We start from the raw sequence: 21,122 nt of genomic DNA, 5'->3' as shown, positions 1-21,122 counted from the left end.
CCGTCTATCGTTCCAGGCCAATTGATGGCGTATTCGCTCGAAGCAAAGAAAATTCTTACAAAATCGATAAATTTTGTTAGAAACAAATACGTTTTTCACTTATCGAATCAGCGTTCATTTTACCCGAGAGGTATAATAATAATAATAATTCAATTATTAATAACAAGCAGAAATGAATAATACTTTATATCGTTACACGGCATATCGTATATTTTACGTTAAGAGAAATAGTAATCCAAGTACGTAAAAAACATATATAGAATACGAAATAGATCCGACTGTCTATGTATAAGATATTAAATTTTTAAATATCAGTCTTGCGGTACTACTCTACTAACAAATTTGGGGTTATTTTTATCACCGAATTAACCTAACCTAAAATTATGACGTAACCTTTTCCATTTTTGGATCTTAATCATTTTCTAATCTTACGACACACTCAGTGATAATTGAGTTGCTTCCTTACTAGCAAAAATGAATGTGCTTTATCTTTGATTACGTTGATATTTAAAAGCATCCTCATACCTTTCGTAAGAAGCTTCTGTATGATTAATATAATCCTGAATGGAAATGGGCTTCAGGACACTCATAGGGCAACCAGGTTTCATTTCATCATTTATCAATGACTGATCGTATTCTTTGTATCGTAAAAATCTCGATGCTTCGACGGTTTCGTAACAATCTTCCAACGTGTCAAACAGTCCTCTCTTATGTGTTTGATCGAGATTAGGTTCGGCAAGAAACCCAGCGAACACAATTCCTTCCGTGTTGCCTACAGTTGCATCGTAAACGATGTTTAAATTGTTACTAGAATCCCAAGTGGTGATAATATCCTTTGCAGAATTAGATCTCCAAAATGGCTTTTTATAAAACACATTGAAAAACACATTTTCTGCCGGTGTGTACAATGTTTCGATATTTATCGAAGAGAGAGATGGTTCGATAATGATACTACTCTGCATCGATGGAGGTATCGCAATAACTACGAATTCGCATCTGTAAGAAATGACACTCAATCGATCGTATTTAAAGCTATATACGTACAATGGCTCACCAAACTGATTTCGACACTTGTTATAACAGCTTTATGTATGTACATAATATGTACTTATCGTGGGTGTGTATGTGTGTGTTATGTTACATGGAAACATTTTGAAATTTCGTTATTACAGCGTAATGAAGTACGACTGTCGTTATTATATCGAACAAATTTGAGCTGAATTTGAAAATGTATATAAAAGTTATTGCGAACATACATTTGGTAAAGAATTAGTATACCTACAACAGGAATAGTTGTCTTAAAAGTAGAATTAGAAAAGTAGAATACAGATGGTGATAGGTTTATTATCTTATATAATATATATATAATGCAATCGATAATTGACTGTTTAAATATTTTGGTAGTCTGCGAAGTTTGCAATATACGTATAAATATCTTTTAACTTTTATATACATGTTCAGATTCGTTTCTTTCAGTAACATTATCAGGATAATGCTGGCATATTACACTGTTAATCGAAATGTTTCGTATCGCGTACGAAATATGTTCATAAAATGTGCATTTATCTCACTGTGTATATGTATTTGTCACTAAATATACGCATAAGATAGAGCTCTACATCGTTACAATTCAATTATCGATTTCTCATAAAAATGTATATTTATTTCTGAATTATTAGAATGTATACCTGAAGTAATTCCTTGTCGTAGACACATAAGCTCGATCATCATTGAATGTAATTTTACTAACTGGCTCTACGTATCTTATTTTTCCATGCTGTCGTAAAATATTCTTTAATAGAATATGCGTAATCTTGCACATACCATCCTGCAGAAACACAATACGAACGTTACAAACAATTGATCAAGGGATCAAGGGAGTTTTTCTTCCGAGCGGAGGTCAATAACTTGTCATAATTTTGTTGAAATATCTATACATCTTACAAAAATGATCGTGTATGAATTCTATTCGTAATTTACGTGACATTATTATTCACGATATATGTAATCTCTTACTTGCACGAAATATCGATTACTATCACCTATCATAATTTTCAATCGATTCAAAAAACCCGATGCTCCGTTCAGCATAACGAAAAACCAAAGTGCCGAGACGTTGTTGAGGTCTCTTACAGCTGTGAAAAATTATAAACTGTTTAGTCATTTTCTGTTCAATTTGAATTTTCTTAGATATCTTAGACACCTTTCTTCGTAATTACTACGTTACTTGTTATTTTTCATCTTGAAATTTACAAATTACAGATACTATTAGATTTCACTATTATTTCGTATTACGTTTCGGTAATAAATTCGTTCGTCCTTCACGACTGTCTTCGCATTTCGAGGAACGTAAAAATACACGTATTTGAATATTTTGGCGAAAGATGTACGTGTATTAATAAATAAATGAAGTAAATAAATTATTTCTCGGTTATAGATAGACTTTATATTATAATAACACCTGATATGCTCTTTTAAGAAAGGACGAACAAACTTGTTACTCCGCCTACTATACCTACATATATACATACATACATATATTTATATGTTTTATAAAAATTGTTTAGTAATTTTTGTTAAAAGTTTGAAAGAAATGTACCGCACGTGCTGCAAATATATGCTCGACATAGTGATCGTGCATACGGGAAATAAACGATTTTACGTAGCAGTTGTTCAACACTTGTCTCGGCAAGATACTTAGCTTCTTCTTCGTTCCCCGTGTAATTACTAAATTTTGAGTTTAATACACTTTCTTCGATCTAAGTGAAAAATAAATGTTTACGAGTGATGTATCGAAACTACAGTAAAGTAAAATACTTTAATTAATTTTACCGCTCGTGATAAGATATCGAATATATAAAATTAAGTACAGTAGATATATCGATTTATGTTACCGTTCGAAAAAAATCGTGAACCTCGGCTCCATAAAATTTCGGTAAAATTTCAAACCATGTATCATTCGTGTACAGTACATTTTTGTTTGTCTCGTTACGAGATGCTTGATCAATTTTTATATGTAACCTCTTCACTAGATCAGTCACATGTTCTTGCAAGGAATTGGCGTGATAGGTATTGCTAAAGCTTTTTTGTAAAATGCGCCCTCCTATTTCACCTAATTTTGGACAAGCCTGATAAATATATTTGTAACAAAGATGGCATTTTTGAAAGTTATCGTGGGCAGGATAATTTGTAAATTTTTGATATTTTCCATTCACGATAGTCTTTAAGAAGGGTTAATAATAAAAACAACTTGTTGAAGATCGAGCAAGGATTAAGATATATTTTTAACATTTCAAACACTGACTTTATGATGAACATTTATTTTTCTGATTTTTGAAAAATATTTACTATTTGCTTCGATGACTAATACGTCTAACCCAGTTTCTTTCCTCAGAATGTTATATGCGCACGTAAGACCAGCTAAACCTGCTCCTATAATTATAACATCGTAATCGTTTTCATCCTCTCTAACAGACTCCTCATCGGCAAAATCAGCAGCCATGTGTTTCCTGTTGTGCTATTTTAGTATTTATAGTTGTTCAAATAGAACCGGGGAGAAGAATTGTGGTAATTTTTCCGATTTTATCTGAAGTTGACTGCTTAAACGCTTAAAAGAGTACCTGTATCGTAATAATAAAGAAGAAGCGTTTCGTGAGTTTAATTTAATTGCTGGCTTCGTTTATAGCTCGAAACAGTCTATAATACATATATCTGATTCTCTATTCTGATATCTTTGATTTCAGAATCAGAGTTCTATTTTCTATTACGAGATTGCTGCAGTTCAGTTAATAACGATACTAATATCGCAATTAAGGCGATCATTACCGACTACTAACCGCCAATTGCAAGTAGCGATTTAGTCGCGTTAAAGAATATAATTCACTCCTAGTTGAGATCAATGAAAACTACGAACCTTGTTACGACGATAATTTTTATACGAAACGAATCAATCTGTCTGCTGAAAATTTATTTTCGTTATGTAATAACGCCAGACTCTATCCTCGGGATAATATAAAAGATATCGCTCGTCGATTATCTTAACGATTATATACCTCCAGTCGAATCTAACAGGTCGTTCGCATTTTTACCTATCTATTTCACGTAAAATGTTTCTTTTCGTTCATAAAGCGACGCTACCAACTAGAAGGAGAAAATCTACAAAAACGTACTTTTCTCCTCGTGTTTTTCTCCTTTCAATTGTTTTCAAAAGTCTACTACAATACTATCGACTATCACCGATGCGACGTACGTAATGGATAACGGATTTCTCTGCATCCTGACTGTTACCTGACAATTTCATCACGATAGCAAAATGACGTGAACTTTCACGTACAAATTCCAATACGCAACAGCTCAAAAATAACGGTCACCGTCGTCTCGAAGCAGTCAGTCCCTTGATAATTCAAGCAACTTTTAACTGCAACCTTTATAACTCCCGCGATGGCCACCTCCTTTCCCACCCCCTGTATTCCCCTTCCTTCCGGTTCGTCCTAGAAGCGTTACTTTCTTCCACCCCCTTTACGACTGGTCTACTCTCTCTTTACGGAGCTGTACATCTTAAATAATTGATCCTAACGTAGTTGCCAGTGTTTTTATAACTGTTTTACCGCCGGCTGTTGCCGCTGTGATATACATTATTTAGCCGTCGGTTTTTAAACTTAAGTCCCTGGGCATGGAGGTGTGAAAACACCCAAACAACTATCGGGGATGCGCGTGTGCCTCTTTGATAAAAGTGTACGATTCCGAGCTTCGTTAATCCCCTTCTTGGCTGGACGCGTCGTAAACATTGCACGGCTTTCTTTCGATTCAAACCAACAATTAAATTTCCTATTCCTATTTCATTTCTCGTTTCTTTTGGGGTCAAGTTCTCCAGCTTCTCTTTCATATCCGTTTACTACTTTGTGCTTTACATATTGTACAATTTTCTTCTTAATCCGTTGATCAGGTCATTTATTAACTGCAGACTTTCATCATCATGCAGTTAACAGTTAATAAAGGCAAATTAATTTTAGTCCCTTTTATCATTTATTATATTTGTCTAGTATCAATCTAGACTTTCAAACTGTATTTTATCAATTCTAATTTCTCGAAATACGAATATAAATGTTGTTTAGTTGCAACAAAAATGAAACTTTGCGATAAAAGATGTAAGATATTAGAAGACCTTTCTTAACCGAATTTATAATTTAGAAATTAGGGAATCCGAAGATAAAGAGCTTATCAAGAATTTGATAATATTCCCTGCGAGGTTCGTCAGTGACAAACATCGATTTTATTATTGTTTACTGGTTTCTAAAAATCAGTTTAATCGTCTCGCAATATTCTATTATACGTAGCTATGATAACGACGAAGAATAAAATCGTTTGCAGTTCGAATTGTTCGTAATTTTTTAATTACAAACGACGTTGTGAAACATTAGCAAATATCCGGATACTTTTCCATGGATTCAACGCTTTCAACGAGTATTTGTTTGACAATAAGCAACGAGCAAGAATCTTTCGCCAAAATCATTGTACAATTTCATAATTTCGATGATTCTTTCACCGTGTTCTTTTCTCTGTTTCTCGATACCTTTTATTCACAGGATTACTCTTTTTGTTTTTTTAGAGAAACCCAGAAGAGGCTGCGTCGGAGAGAGCAGCTTCGCCAGGGGATGCAGCTAGTTGGTCGCGAGCACCGCCACTTCCGGCAAGAATGAACTTTCCGAATGCTGAATGCAACGTCGTTCTCTTCTGGAAAGCACTTTGACAGAGCCCCACGGGTACATTACTAGGATTGCCGCCACCAATTGAACTCCCCCGACTCGCCGTTCATGGTTCAGCCCGGGCCTCGGCTCCCTTATGTCTGCAAACAGAGCCGCCCGAGGCGACACCGCCGTTCAGTCAATCGCTCGATTCAGAAACGATGAAGCAACTTGCAGATTCTCCATTGTTGACGATATTTGACTTAGCGGCGCGTTGCGTTGGTTCGTTGGCTGGGCGCTGATCTGCATAATAGCCATTAAACCCGAAAGGATTTGGACTCGCACGGCAACGCGATGGGACAAGTTTTCGAGCCAGAGTCAAACAGCCTGATTAAGTCTCCTCACGCGAAACTTCGGCACGCTCGTTGTTACTTAGCTACTAGGGAGAGAAATTGATTAGATATTCTGACGGAACGTTGGTCGAAACTTTCTTTGACGAAACGCGTGTTCTCTTCGGCTGATCGTGAGTTGGCGACAACAGCCGGATTCGCTGTTACATCCGCCACTTCGGTTTGCTGGAGAATAATCGATTTCCGAAAGTCTGTTTCTCTGGTCCTACTGCTCTTTCTCTTTTATATGGGGAAATATCTTTCTCCCTTTATCGTGTGATACGCGTATGAACGAAAAATCATTGGCGGCGGAAAGAACGAACGATCTCGTATGATACGAATTGCCGACGAGTTCGTGTGAAAGAAATTCTATTATACCGGAAGGAGCTGGAGGCCGAGGTTACGGTGAGAAGTTCTCGTCAGGTACCGCTTGCAGCCGAATATATGGCCGAAAAGAGGTTACAGATTGCGTATTACCGAAATCCACTTTTCGAGACGGCGAGCTCGATTTCCGGTGGAAGGTGGTTGCTAACGCACATGGTTGCTCATAGTCTCGCTTTATACGACCGAAATTCCGACTAAGATGCAAGAGGACACAGAGGGCAGCGAGATGGAAGAAGCAAAGTAGCGGCGGAGAGGGCGGGCGGTACACAGGGGGAAGGGAGGAATTCGTAATATAGAGGGCCGCTCTACGACCCCGTTGGGAGGAATTCCGGGGTACGTTTTAAATTGCTGCATCCCCAACCTCCTTGTTTATGTATGCTACCGTGTTTCTTATTCTTGTGCGGCAGCGAAGGAGAGAGCGCGCGCCGCCCTAACTTTATGTGCACAGTGCCGGCATAAGTATGCAATCTATGCGTTGGTGTGACCGTATCCCTGTCTGCGTGATCGTACACGCGAAAACGCCAGGTCTATGTATTCCACGAAGGGAAAGGATGTATGAGTGAGCGGCGCGTACACGCGATCGCGCACCCTTTACACCAGTTTCTATGTGGCCGCGTGTATGTGTGTGTATTGTACGGTGAAACGTGGTCCTACGTTTCCTCGCACTCGCACCGTGCCGCTGCTACAGCCTCTCCCCACGATCCGGCCGCCGTTTTCTCCCGTGAATTCTTTTCGCCTTCCGAACCAGCTCCACGCTCTTTCCTTTCCTTCTTATTCCCCAACTTCAGACCCGACTTCAGAGCTACCCCTCCTGCTATCTACCGTTGAGTTGCGTCGGTTGCCTTTACCATGTATCTATCTTTCTCTCTATTTCTCTCTCTTTCTCTATCGCCAACCCTCTTCCGTTCCATTCCTACCTTCCGGCCTCAATTGCTGTAATCTATGGCCTATACTGGTGGATTTAACCGTGGAATTGAGCCACGGTGATTTGTACGGTTTATTAATATTGCATCGGTGTCGGGGATGGAACTTGGCCATGGGTTTTCATAGATTTTCAACGACGACCGGATGATTATATGCACGTGAACGGATTGGGATATCGAGTGGTCGCGATGCACGGTTCCACCATGTAAACCAATTTTCTGACCGTGCAATTGCGGACTCGTTTCGGCGAATGTTCTTCTATCCTGCAGCGTCGGTGAAAGCTACGGAATATTTATAAGGTTTGATAGATGTACTTACAGCAATTTAAAAAAATTTTTTTCTATCCTCTAAAAAAACACGTTAGATACGTTAAATTTTGGAGAATCCGACGTTTACCATTTATACCGTAAACGATTGTATTTCGTTTGATCGGGTTTTGCAAAAATTGCGTTACTACGTTTTATCGTATACTTTCTTATAAATATCAGTCGGATCATAATCGTGATTCGTAGCAAGTGGCGGAAAAACAATAACCGATAGAACGTATCAATCCATAGCATCGAGTAAATATTTATCAGCGTTCTATAGATTGCACTCTCTTGGGTTTAGGCTCACTCGTTATTTCGCTCGTGCTTCGTGTTATAGGAAATAGATTATTGTGCTGTGGTTTCATTGGCAGGAAATCGCGCTTGAAGTCAGTACGAACCTGACGTGCATCACTATGACAGTGATAACGCAATGAATATTGTCATAATCTTGTGATATCAGCTTTCTTCACTTTGCTGGAGTTTGACAGCAAACGATCCTTCTTTGTACGGCTAATTAGAGGTTGTATTGATGGAAATAACAAATTTATAACCTATCGATGATATTACAGCATATTCTGCGTAAAGAATAGATACACACGTTTCCACGTTGAATGCACTTTTTTTTATTTTTTTACTTTTCCTCTATAAAATTCACAAAAAATGGAACACAGAATAGGGAATGACACAATGACAAATACGATTGTTTGAAACATGTATTTATTCGTCGAGAAGAAATCATTTTATGTGAACAAATATTTGATATTTAATAGAATCTCAGATAACGTGTATAGAACATTCCCGTTTGCCAAATTTACACTCCGTCAGAGTTATTAGTACGGAATTTTAATGTATAATGTCGATGTACTTACCCGTGTTCACATGTACGCGTAACTAATTCTAATTTCTACACATGCGTACATTTTATTTATAATGTTTACTGAATGAACGACCAAATAAGTCAAAAGATTATCAACAAATTTTACCTGTTGTGACACTATATGAAAAACTATTCATTATAAAATATTGAAAGACTGATTTTGAATAAATTCGAAGGTAAAGCGCGTTAAAATGTGTACGTGTATGGAAAGTTTCATCTTTAAAAACTAACTTTTAAAATCCGATTCTAACAGAGACAAAGTCTTCCGACGGACAAATCTTAGGACTTTAATAAGTTTTAAACTTATGAACAGCTGCGACGAAACTTGGCAAGAATATCGGTCCATTAAAGTGCTGCATAATGGTGCACTTTCACGGGTGATTATTTGTTCCTAAAGGAATATGTATACCGGAGGTAAGAAGGTTAAAGAAGTTCTTTTTTCTATTTTTCCTTTTGTATAACTCGACGAAAAATATTCTGGAAATACAAAAATATTCGTTTATTTTGCTACGACCGTCCCTTATTCTCTCGGAAAGTTTCTCTCAGAAACATTACAAGCAAAGTATTTTAAAAGGATCAGAAGGATATAAAAGCGGAGGACAAAAAATTATTCAATGAATTTTTGAATACGATCATTAATGCTTGATAATTTATGGTATTTCGAGGAAAACCAAGACCAAAATAGCTAGAGATCGAAAATAGAAACGAGAAGGAAATGTGCAAACGCGTGTGATACGATGAGAAGATACGTAGAGGAAGTACGAAAGAAAGATAATGTTCGAATAAAACGATTACGATTGGAAAGTAATTGTAATATTCTTAATACGTTATTTTCTTAAATGTAATTTCATTATTTTCTTTCTCAACGTGGTATTTTCGTTTCTCAGATATTTATTCGTACATTATCAAGAACGTTCGATTAGTCGATTCTTATTTTTCATTAATAAAATTTAATAAAGATATTCTTACTTTAACGTACATCTATAAAGTACAAGTATAATCATGATCGAGCTAATAAAAGAATTGACTTAATTAGGTCGTATCTACTTTTCAAGATAAATCTATCGAACGAGACAAATCTATCCAATACGATGCTAATCATTTTACAGACACTTTACATCCTCCTTTTATTGTACGTGGTAAAGAGTTGAGATTTGCGCAGTGAATGTAATCTGCCGTTGACGAAAATGGCGCGGAACTCTTTACTCGAGTTTTTTATTCACGAGCAGGTGAATGAACGACGCTTGAATAAATGAGAAATCGAGTGAGCGAGAACGAGAGAGAATGCCGTGCGGCGCGGCGCGGTGCGGCGCGGCGTGCGCGAAACAGCCGTGGGTGGAAAAATGACAGTTGTGCGAGCTATCGTGAATCGTCAGGTTTAAATCGAAAACGGATGTACGTTGTCGTGGTAATAGAACATTGTATGGATTTTATTTCAAATTTTTTTCCTGGCTAACATTCGGATTTTATCCTTTTTTACTGCCCGACAAATCTGTCCTCGCCCATACCACTTAACACGCCAGTTACGCTTGTTTTCTATTTTTCATTTTTCCAGCTTTGCCAACCTTTTTCCCATTCCGATTTCGTAAAAACTTTCAAACTCTGTGTCATTTTCGGCACATAATATTTTTAATGTATACGAAGGCTCATGGAACTATCTATCTCGACTTGTCGCTCATCGTTCGCGTAAAGAGCTTGTCTTATGTATCGCATTTGTATTGCACGTATCGTATAAAATATATTGAAATTTCAATAGTATCGCGATCGTGTGTTTAGACCAAACGAGCAAGAATATAGAGCGCGAGAGCAGGAGAATTTGCTGGTGCTGGTTTATCGACAGCGACTATCGAGAAATCTGTTCGTGAACTCATTTACAGCAAAACTGCTTCTTCGGGATAAGATGAACGCGAGCAAACGATTCGCCGAATATTTGCCAACAGGCGAAAGAATGCTCCTGTGTAAATTATTATATTTTTGTGAGCTACTGTAGATGTATCGATACATTTGCTGACTCTTTGATCAATCGCGCTGACGAGTAATTGTAATTGATTAAAAATATGATAGAAATTATCGCGTTAAGCGGCAAGGGAAGGATTGGCGATAATCCGATTGTTAGTTAGCAGTCAGGTTGCATCGATAGTCTCGATTAGGGTGGTAAATTCTAGTGAAAATCAAGTATGCGAACATACTGGCAGGCATTTCGTATATTGTGCGCAACCGGTACTTGTGCGTTCATATTTCCGTCATACACTTATTCCTTGAAATATTCAAGCACCGGCGAGCATCATGCAGAGAATTTTGAAACAGCCCCAGTGTTTTTGTTATAGGTACTTTTCTTTCTTTGGAATTGCATGCATGAATTCATAAGGACTGCTACAGCAATTTTATGCCAGGCAACGCGAATTCGGTGATATTATCCCTATTTTTACAATTAAACTGTAACACGAAAAACAATGAAAACAAATTATTACGCAAACAGAATTAATAATGCCATTGAGAATGATATACATCAATGTTAGTACGTAAGTAAAGAATAACACTATGGATCTATTTAATGAAATACAATTAAAAGATTATCATGTAATTGCAATGTATGTGTTGATTGTCCAAACAATGTACATAATGAAATGTAATAGATAATATCTTATAATCGAAAAATATTTTACGTTGAAACTAAGCGCCGTTTTAACCGCTTAATAAAATTAAGCAAGTTGTTCGTTATCTTTGAAACGTAAAAGATGATCGTTTCTATGGTTATTCTATCTGTATAATGAAATTACTTATAATCAAGCGGGGAAAATAAATGGATCTTGCTCGGTTCGAAATTAATTAGTTATTGGAGAAAAGCGGTAAATTACAGATCTATTTTCGTACTAAAGCACGATCTAAACTGGATGCGACATAGCTAAAATTTTATCTGAAGAGTTGGGCGCAAAATAATTCTCGTTTTCATCAGTTATTTAGTATTTTTCACATATAAATAGTAAGAAGCAAAATATACATAGTAAATCATTCATTTCTTTTAATTTGGGAAGAGTGTAGTGATTGAAAAAATATGAAGACTTAATTATTTAAAATACCAGGCTTTTATCTCACTTATTTTTAAATACTCTCATTTTTATCTCTTACTTTTTTCCACTCTGATCTTCGTATTCTATTATATTTTGAAAGTTATGCTCGCTCCGTACTTTGAGATATCAATTCGCTCGAGCCTATCGATCCAATTTGCAAAGAACGTTTAGACAGAATAGGAATACGATATCCCGAAAATTAATTCTTTTTTTTTTTCTATTTCTTCGTTTTTTAATTAAACGCCTTTACGGAAAACGCGAAACGTCGTTTGACAGCGACAGATTGCCGCAGAAAATAAGATAGTCGCATGTATGTGCTTACATAAGTAGCTCTCGAAATTTCAACCCTTGTCCACTATACCGACATGCTATATCATTGCGCCGAGCCGTTAAATATACCTATTACGTTGATTAGAAAAATGATATGTTTGATCACGTAATTCCAGGTTAACTTTCATTTACCCTATTTTTGAACAACTGCACCTAGTAATATAATTATTACTTTTGACCAAATGGGGCTACAACCGCAGCTTGCAGTCGACGACCGGTATGATTATATGTCAATGTACGTTCGATCCATTTCCTTTTGCTAGAAAATGCGTCATATTTTCACGACCATCTCGTCGACCATTGCTGTCGCTCCTTTTCGACGTGTAGCTCGTAGGGAGCATTTAAAACGATACATACAGTCATACGGAATACATAAGTACACGCATAGAATCATGTTCATACATACAGAGTGTTCCGTTGTACTATACATATGTGGGAACAGAAGGGAGGATTTAGTATAATGAAATAAGGAGGAAGGTTCGTATAAATAGATATATGCCCGGTATCAGCTTGTTTTCGAGTAACGGCTTATTTTGTGTCGTTAGACGTTTCCTGATGGATCAACAATTTCTTGGCAAATTTCTGACCGACTCTCTCTCTCTCTCTCTCCGAACCCGAATTCATTCGATTATTGTAAGTTGCGACACTTGAAATCTCGCATTACGGTAGAACATCCTGTCAGTATTGAATACAGAATTTAGTACAAATAATCTTTCTGACTTTACTTAAATTATCCTTGATTGCAACACCGTTTCAACCGAACAAAGCTAATCGTTCCTTTCAGAAAGCACTTTGCTTTTTCGGAAAATTCGATTCACGTCGAGTAAACAGGAGAAAGAACACGAAGCGGCAAACCATTTCGCCCACAGATCACGACGAGAACGATGCGCCGTAAAGCATCAAATTCGTGACTCGTGGAGATCGTTTCGCCTGTAAGAAAGCTAGGAGAGGTGGACGTTTTCGATCGTAGCGACTATGTCTCCCGCCTCTCACCTCTTTCTTCCACAACGCTTTTCCACAGGACTGTAAAATCTCGAGAATTCTGGTTATGTCAGCGTTCCTCCTTAAGTCGCTTCCGAGGAATGCATTTGCACCGGCGAAAGGAGAATAGCCGATTGTCGTGGCGGATCATCGGTATCCGTCGCCTTCCTTCCTTTCGCCTTTTGCCAACCGGTGCAACGGAAACAGCCTAAGCATCGCAAGGAGAACCGGCAGAGATCGAGACGCGGCAGTAAACCTACTAGGCGTAGGTTTTGATGGCAGGCAGCGGTGGCGAGCTAGTGGTGACCCGTGGACGCGGGGTTCGCGGAGGGATCTGGTCGGAGGGAAGGTTTGGATACCTTGTCGAGGATAGGCTGCCGGTGCAAGTAGGTTTAATATTTGATACCGCGGGCTGGTCATCCTGCCGAGGCGATAACACAGGCCCCGCGGGAACCTTCCGCCCAACATCCCTCGGAAAACGACTACCGCCAAACTCGCAACCACCCCTTCTCTCACTCCTGTCCGCCGCTTCCTTCTCCTTCTCACCCTACCCCCTTGGTTCGTCCCATACTCGCTTCCTCTTCCATCGTACGCGATTCCATCTCGCGTAGATACCTGTACCGCAGCCCTGTCCGTTCTGTCTTTCCTTCGTTCACCAGTTTGGTGTCTAGTCGTGCAACCATGTCGCGTCGCCAGGCTTCCTACTGCCTATTACCGCTTCCCCTTTTTCAACGAGATGAACGATTGGCCCCGATAAATATACTCGTTTTGAAACGTTTCTTCGTTGCTTTTGGCCATTTTTTTTTTTTTTTTTTGGCTTTTTGGCACGTACATAGACACGTTGTTGTATTCGAGATGTTTTATCGCACTTTTGGGATCGAACGTGTCGCGATCGTTTTCTTTGCCGCTTATTTCTTTAGGACGAGCAAGATCGTTTTGATTCGTTCGGTAAGTATTCACATTCCCTGTATTGCTAATCGTCGAGAGAAAAGACCTAAATGGGTGGCGGCCTTATGGAGAAAGAAAAGTATAAAAAGCCGTGGCACGATTAGTACGAAAATAAGTAAACGAGCGAAGCAAAGGAGCGAGCGTTTGACAAATATTTCGTACCTATATCTTGTTGTTTGTAAATTCAAACGATAAGAAAATTTCCAGAGTAGACCGACGGATGTAAAGGAATGGCGAAATCAACTTCTCTGTTGGTCAGTTGGATTGAAATCCAAGAGTCAAGAATAGCGCGAAACGGCTTTATTCGTTTATTGGATCGACGAAAGTCCTGTAGCCCTGTTGCCCTGCAGCCTTGTGGGAGTAACAGAGGGGATCTGGGTTACGAAGGGTCCATGACACTTTAAAAATTCATTATGAAATAGCTCACACAAATCTGCACTTACTACGAAGACACGACCGATCAAATAGCAGCACAAATACTCTCGATTGTTTCGGACTTTCAAATATACATGGCATACAATCATTGTTCATTATTAATCACGTTGTACAAGCTCCAAATTTCAAGGTTGGAAACGGCAGACTGTAAGAAAATTGCCTCGATGAATTACGTAAATCTTCATATTTATAGATGCTACAGAATTATCGAGCTATAGATACGATCTCTTTTTATGTATTTTTAAGAAGTGTGTTTTAAGAACAAACAATGACATTTAAAAAAAAATATATATATAAGCAACTTGGCTTAGGATTGTGATTATCGTGACTATACTCGTAGACGTTATACCATCTAATTTTCTACGAAACAAAAAAACAAACGCAGTTACGTTTAATTTATAGGATATCGTCGATTGCTACGTTATAGTTAAATACGCACGGAAAATCGTAAGAAAGATTTCGTGTCTGCCATAAATATTCGTTTGCTACATTAATTTTAAATTGTAAAACAATTTGCATATTTTTCGTTTCAATTTAATTGATTTGACAGAACGTAAGAATTTAGAACGTAGATAATATTTAGGAACGCGTGTCATGCAACCTGTTGTATAACAATCTTTTAAGCGGCTGTATTATTCGAATTATTTAAAGAGTTCTTAAAACAATGTAGAAATATGTACAGTATATCTTGAACAGTAGCCTTAATCACAAGAGTGTATCGTCACCGTGGGCTGTAAAGTATAATATTTAAATAACATTATTTACGTGTTATATAAGAGGCTGCTTTAAATAATAATGACTTAAAACGGCACAGGTTAAGGCATGATCGAATACAAACAAAGGCAGATCGATTATTCTTTCGAATAATGCATACGGTGGCTTTTGTTTTAACGCAACTGCACTAAGAAGAAAGCGAAGACTGTTCCAGTTGAGTTATTGTATTTAGTTATTTTCTTTGTTAAAATGGCGATGTTTCAATAGCAAACGTAATATAAATGGTTCACAGTGCTTCTTAATAATACATCGTTTGTTGATCGCAATTGTTCATTCTTTATAAAATGGGACGAAAGAGACTCACGTCACTGCGTAAAGGATCATTGTAAGACAATTATAAAGTAGGACGACTTTTCATTTCCTACCTTTCGTGTTTGCGAACGTGTGTTTTCTATTTAAAGTTAAAACACGCGAATTAATTTAATCTAATCTAATTCGATCGATTCGATAATTGTTTATTAAATAGTAAAATCTAAAATCTTTGAATCGTTATTATTTAATAACCTTTATGCGTACGTCAGCTGTACGTAATTGCGTAGAAAACCGACATGTACGTCACTGTGTTCAAGATTTTTCAATAAATTATTCCCAACGATTAGAACGATAAAATAAAACGTAATTTTATTTAGTTTTGGATCTGCAAAGGTACATCGAGTAGCCAATATCATCGCATAAAAATACGAAGAAATACCAGAGTCTACGAAATCTCTAATACCGTCATTAGCAAAAACGAAATGAAATCGTTTGAAGATCTGTTCGACACGATGAATCGATAAACAACGATCTGCTGTACGGAATCGCGTGGATAAAATCGTTCGAAGTGTTCAATCCGTGGACGAATATCGACACAAAACTATGGTTCACAGTTGAGTCGCAATTTTTAGGACGTCGAAGATAAATGACGAAAGCGACGTGTAGTAGCAACGAGTAGCAGCAGCAGCAGCGACCTTGGTGTTAAGGGTGACTGAGACCGACCAGTTTACGACGTAGCTACTAATCCAACAGCAGGTTGGGCGACAGCCGAGCGAGAGATTTCGCGGTGATCGAACAAAAGCGCGTCGCGAGGGAAGAAAAGTAGGTAGACGACACGAGGCGTCTTCGACGAGACAAGGTTGCGCGGGGCAAGGCTCGGTAGGAACGCGGGGGTGGCTCGACGTTGGCTAGGAAGGGCGTGTTACGTCGGTGGGGGAGTGAAAACGAGACACGGAACGAGATTCTAGGGGAGAGGAAAGGAAACGGGACGAACGAGGCGAAAAGAGGGAGGGTAAAACGCAGGGAGGATGAAGAAACGGGTGGTCGCGGTTAGCGACACCCATGCCGAACACGAAAGCAAAGCGAAAGATGGCCGACGCGAATCGCGCTAGGAGCGCACGCGTGACCGCGCTAAACTCCGCCTATGCACGATATACCCCTTCGTCCCGGTTGTTCTCGGCTTACCTCGTGGCGAACAACCCCTCTGCTGTGAGCACGCGCCACTCTGCGAATATCCTGGATCACCGACCATCCCCTGTCCCGTCGTTTCCCTCTTCATCCTTCGATCCCTCCATCCCCGTTGGAAGAGTTCATCCACGAAGCACCGTTCGCCGCGCCGGCCAGTCAGCGCCAAAAAGTGCACAGTTTCACCACAACATCCCGTGTACCGTACGATTCTACTACGTCGGTGACCAAATCGTGACAATCTGACGGTGGACAGTTTCTTCTTTGTCCGAAAATTCCAAGTGGCTGTTGGTTCAGTGACTGCATTAGCGTGCCGCTACAAGTTCGATCGTTCGGTCGTTCCTATCTCGGTAACGTTTCACCATTGCCGGACTCGTTTGGAATCAGCTGCTCGCTCGACAGGAAAATTATTTATTCACACGCTCGGAGAAACGCGCGTCGCTACACCACCTACTTTCTGTCTACGTAACCATCGCGAGGTGCGAGATCTTCCGATTCGAAGGAATCGGAACGTTTGGCCGTCGCCATGGTTCAGACATAGAACTAAACCTAGTGCGAGTAAAATCCAACCACCGTGTCCGTGATCATGTGCATCATGGACATCGAAGAGATCCGCGATCTCTTCGACGAACGAGTCTAGTTAAATCCACTGAAATCGTCGCGGTCTGATCGGTAGTGTCAAGAACGAAGATGAGTGGTGGCTCGTAAAACGGCAGTGTAGAGATCAAGTACTATCCGTAAGAACAACTGTAATAATAATACGGTGATAATAATACGTTCGTACAGCCGCGTCGCGCCAGTGAGTTTTGCGATTAGTCTGGAAGCGATTTGACGAAAGCGAATGTGAAGGTACTCTGAGAGGAAATTGGGTGCAGAGAGGACATCGATAATTCTTCTTACACAGATGCGAACCGCGAACACTGATGTGAAGAGGAAGCGCGGCTACCGCTGCTGGTATCGTTCTGTTTGAGGGCGTCGGTTTTCGACTGGTTTAGGTCTAAGCCTGGCAGCTTAGCCTTGACTAGCTTCAGGATGATGTACTCGCCGGACAAGATGATGGGGAGCAAGGGGCTCCACGGGGCACCCATCACGGCCCCGGGCTGTTTCCCTTCGGGAAGGTATTCGCCTCCGCCTTATCGTGCCGCACCGGATCCCATGCCGCCACCACCGCGACGCTGTATGCCCAACCCTACGGTGAGTAATCGCCGTTTTATCCCGTCTTTTATTTCCACTTTCGATCTTCGACATCGCGATTTCCTCTTCGCGAGCAGGGGACCGACGTGACGCGATGCCACGAGATGCGACGGGGATTTCACATCTCGATAAAACGCCTCTTACGTGGCAAATTTTTTCCTAGATGGTTCGACCGTAGGATGATTGCTCGTGGATATTAGCTGGTTTGTAGGAAGCGGATAAACATGGTCCTAGTAGAATCTCATTTCTTATTCTAGTTATACACGTATAACGTAATTTTCAAGTAGTTTGAGTGATATTTGACAATCATCGAGTAATATCGATAACTTTGAGCAATGATACAGACAGCAAGATAAGAAAGTGTATTTTGTGTTAATTTTCACATTTCCAGTGTTTAATGCGTTTGCAGATTCGAAGACTTGTTTCAGTAAATACTATACCTACTTCATTTTTTTCAACCATCATTTCATTATTTTATAAGTAACGTATCAAGTTTTCAATCGCATTCTGTATAAAATTTTCCTTTCCTTTCTCGCTAAAAACTTGTCTTTTCATATTTTTCACGCTTATGCACGCTTTATCTTTCAACTTTTTATTTTAAGATATCTAACTTTGATTCGTATGCTGTGGGTTGTTTCGTGTAAAATTGAAATATCATGCTTCCAGCTATTTCGATCGCGAATGTAAATTAAAGTTTCGTGAAATTTACAGTAACGTGAAACGATTGATTTAGATTTTGCATCGTTCGTATCTTGGAATCGAAACGAAACTAATTATTCGCGACTACTTTCGAACGTCTTACCTTCCGCGATATCTACGAATCTTTAAGTCAATCTATCACGACCATACGCAAATAAAAAGGATATTAAATTTTGTGCTTCCTTTATGTTTTAACGAAAACATGTTCGATAAATTACTGATTACTAATCATTCGTTTAAAATACGAAATATACAAGATATAATCACGTAAATAGCTTTTCCAATTACGAGCGTTGTTTTATTCAAAAGCCAACGTTTTTATCTATAATATATGTACATATTCAGAATTAACTCTTTCCTCAATTTCAGTGTTGCTTAAATGGCAATCGTCCGCTATTGTAATATTTAAAATGCGATTAAAGTTTCATCACGTAAATTGATCGCTTTCGTTGCGTTATTATTTTATCGGGTGTGGTGTAAGAAATCGGTCGAGGTGGTAACATAAATCAAAATCCTACGATTAAAGTTTGCAAAGAATGATACATTATACATGAAGATGGGCGACTGTTGGCTGAAAGAAGTAGCCTGATACATTTGGAATGTAAGGGCGCGATAAAAAGAGACATTGGAAGTTGGCATCATCCATTTTCATTGGCCACAAGTTTCCCTGCCACATGTATCACATATTTCGTGCATCCGTCGTTTATCTTACGGATGCGGCGCACCGCCGCTACGCTTACCGTACTCTTGGCCAACACCGACGATTTCAACCTTTTCGATAGAACGATGTCACCTTCGTGGCTTTATCTCCTGTATCGAGAGATGAGAAACAATAGCAATTGCGACAAACTTGTATTCCACGTTTAACGAATGTTTGCTTTATCGAAGCTTTCCTCTCGTTGATCCGTGTATTAGAAAATTTCAATTTTCTAAGCGTAGAAATTATGATTTATTACCTTTAAATAAAATGTTAAATAATTAATCAATGTGTTACGGTACTAGGTATTAAAGATAATAATTTATTCGTCTCGGGTTATACACTTGGTCGGAATAAACAAGCGTAAGAAATCGTATAATAAACGCGCCTTATCAGACATCGTATCGCTCAAAGGTTCAAACGGTTACAGAAGATTCAGCAGCGCGTTCTGAAACGCTCGATCCAAGTGCAGCCAGCGCTCTACATGGATCGAGTATATGACGTCGGTTGGACCCTTAAGAAAAGCAACGATGTCCATAGAAAAGCGGTTCCCCTAGAGTAGGGTGTTCGTTCGGTCGATACTCGTTTGGCGATACTACGTTTCATTATCAGGACCGTACAGCCAAGTAGCTGAGCTATCCAAGCGGAATCAATCGGAGTCCGGACGTAGGTGCCGGTTTCCGTTGGCGTATCTTTTCTTTTTCTTTCAACATATCAGACGTGGTCGTTTTGTCGAACTTCCAACATATCCATTCGCAGAGCTGGAATCCCTGTCCCTGCTGCAGGCAGAGCGGTCCTCCGTGCTGGAAAGGGTACACGTCAAATCCAGACTCGTTTCAGCGGCCGCTCTCCTGGATCTCACGATCTCTTTCCTCCGGTGCGGCGCAACGCGGCGCGGCACAGCGTGTCGCGGACTCCATGGTCTTTAGTTTATTCATGTGACGTAATAGGATAAAAACCGTCGCTACGAGCCGAGTGGCTGGATGAGATTACAGGCTGTACTGTTCCGCCAGGTATCGTGGATCCGATGTAATCGTTCTCTCCTGCCATTTTTTTCGGTCGTCCTACGTCGGTACATCGCGTATTTTTCCGCCGCTCCTCGCCGTTCTTCGTACAGTTGCCCGACGCACGTTGCGCTGCACATCCCCTTCGAAACCGTTTCACATAGGCTACGATTCGCCGCGACTATCGTGGAAATATTTAACGAGCAGCGGATACATTCGTAGATACCGTCGAGAAGTTTCTTTGGCGCATGCTGCAAACACGTGAATGTGAATACGCGGGAATCGAGAAAGTTTGCAGCGTCACGCGGAATGAGGATGTTTGCGGATATTCGAGAATGAGTCGAATCATTGGTATTTTCTAGATTCAGAGGAAAGGTGAACATTACCTGACTGGTTATTTCTTTTCTGGCTATTTCAGACGCGATGCTATTTTTGCCATTTAAATCCAACACATAGACAGTAAATATAGTAGCAAAGCATACGTTTAACAGGGTTAAATTGGAACGTGTTCAAAAATACGCCTTGAACTCTTTTAAGTCTATGTTTCTAAATTATAAATTATAATTTACGTTTATAATACGGAGATTGATTTTGAATCTTTAGTACTTAGCACTTTTTTATTGTAATGACACTGTACTTCTGTTTACTTGTTGCTGTATCAGAACTTTCTTCTTCGTAACTTACAAGCAACAGTAACAAAATGCAACACGACTGTGTCAAACTAGCGATCTAATATAAAATGTTTCTAAACAATCTTTTCCAACGCTTATGGCTAGAAAAATAATAACGTTATACCGTACAAATGAAATTCAACATTTAGCAGCCAGCAGGTAAAAGTGTTTCGAATAAATTAAACGACAAATTGAACGTTGTTACTTTAACTTGAAACATAGATGTTTTAATTTGTCGAAACTTATTAGAACTAGTTGGATTAATATTTAAAGGAGAAACACGAAACGTACCTATTCGTAGGCACATGCACTTAT

At 39.2% G+C, this 21,122-nt stretch overlaps 3 protein-coding genes across 3 annotated transcripts in view; 2 read left to right on the top strand and 1 right to left on the bottom strand.

The window, feature by feature from the left end:
* LOC122573829 (transcription elongation factor B polypeptide 3) overlaps positions 1–11,657 on the top strand; it is a 29,040-nt gene extending 17,383 nt beyond the window's left edge. The window contains exon 10 of the mRNA XM_043740727.1: positions 5,609–11,657. The gene's annotated coding sequence lies outside the window, so the exon portion shown is untranslated. The remainder of the gene's footprint in view (positions 1–5,608) is intronic.
* Positions 486–3,502, bottom strand: LOC122573732 (amine oxidase [flavin-containing] A-like). The gene is made up of 6 exons (XM_043740491.1): positions 3,305–3,502; positions 2,895–3,128; positions 2,663–2,759; positions 2,017–2,135; positions 1,689–1,828; positions 486–996 (listed from the first exon to the last, which is right to left on the bottom strand). The coding sequence occupies exons 1-6, from the start codon at positions 3,500–3,502 to the stop codon at positions 486–488; spliced, it is 1,299 nt and encodes a 432-aa protein (XP_043596426.1).
* A 5,044-nt stretch (positions 11,658–16,701) lies between the features above and the next one.
* The window catches only part of LOC122573832 (inhibitory POU protein), a 57,634-nt gene continuing 53,213 nt past the window's right edge, over positions 16,702–21,122 (top strand). Inside the window, exon 1 of the mRNA XM_043740732.1 lies at positions 16,702–17,736. Within this exon, the coding sequence (XP_043596667.1) occupies positions 17,575–17,736 (162 nt within the window). The 5' untranslated portion in view covers positions 16,702–17,574. The remainder of the gene's footprint in view (positions 17,737–21,122) is intronic.

Source organism: Bombus pyrosoma, linkage group LG12 (genome assembly GCF_014825855.1).
Source record: "Bombus pyrosoma isolate SC7728 linkage group LG12, ASM1482585v1, whole genome shotgun sequence".
NCBI classification, from domain to species: domain Eukaryota; kingdom Metazoa; phylum Arthropoda; class Insecta; order Hymenoptera; family Apidae; genus Bombus; species Bombus pyrosoma.
Note: the sequence above shows the minus strand (reverse complement) of the source record. Positions and strands in the feature narration are given on the sequence as shown.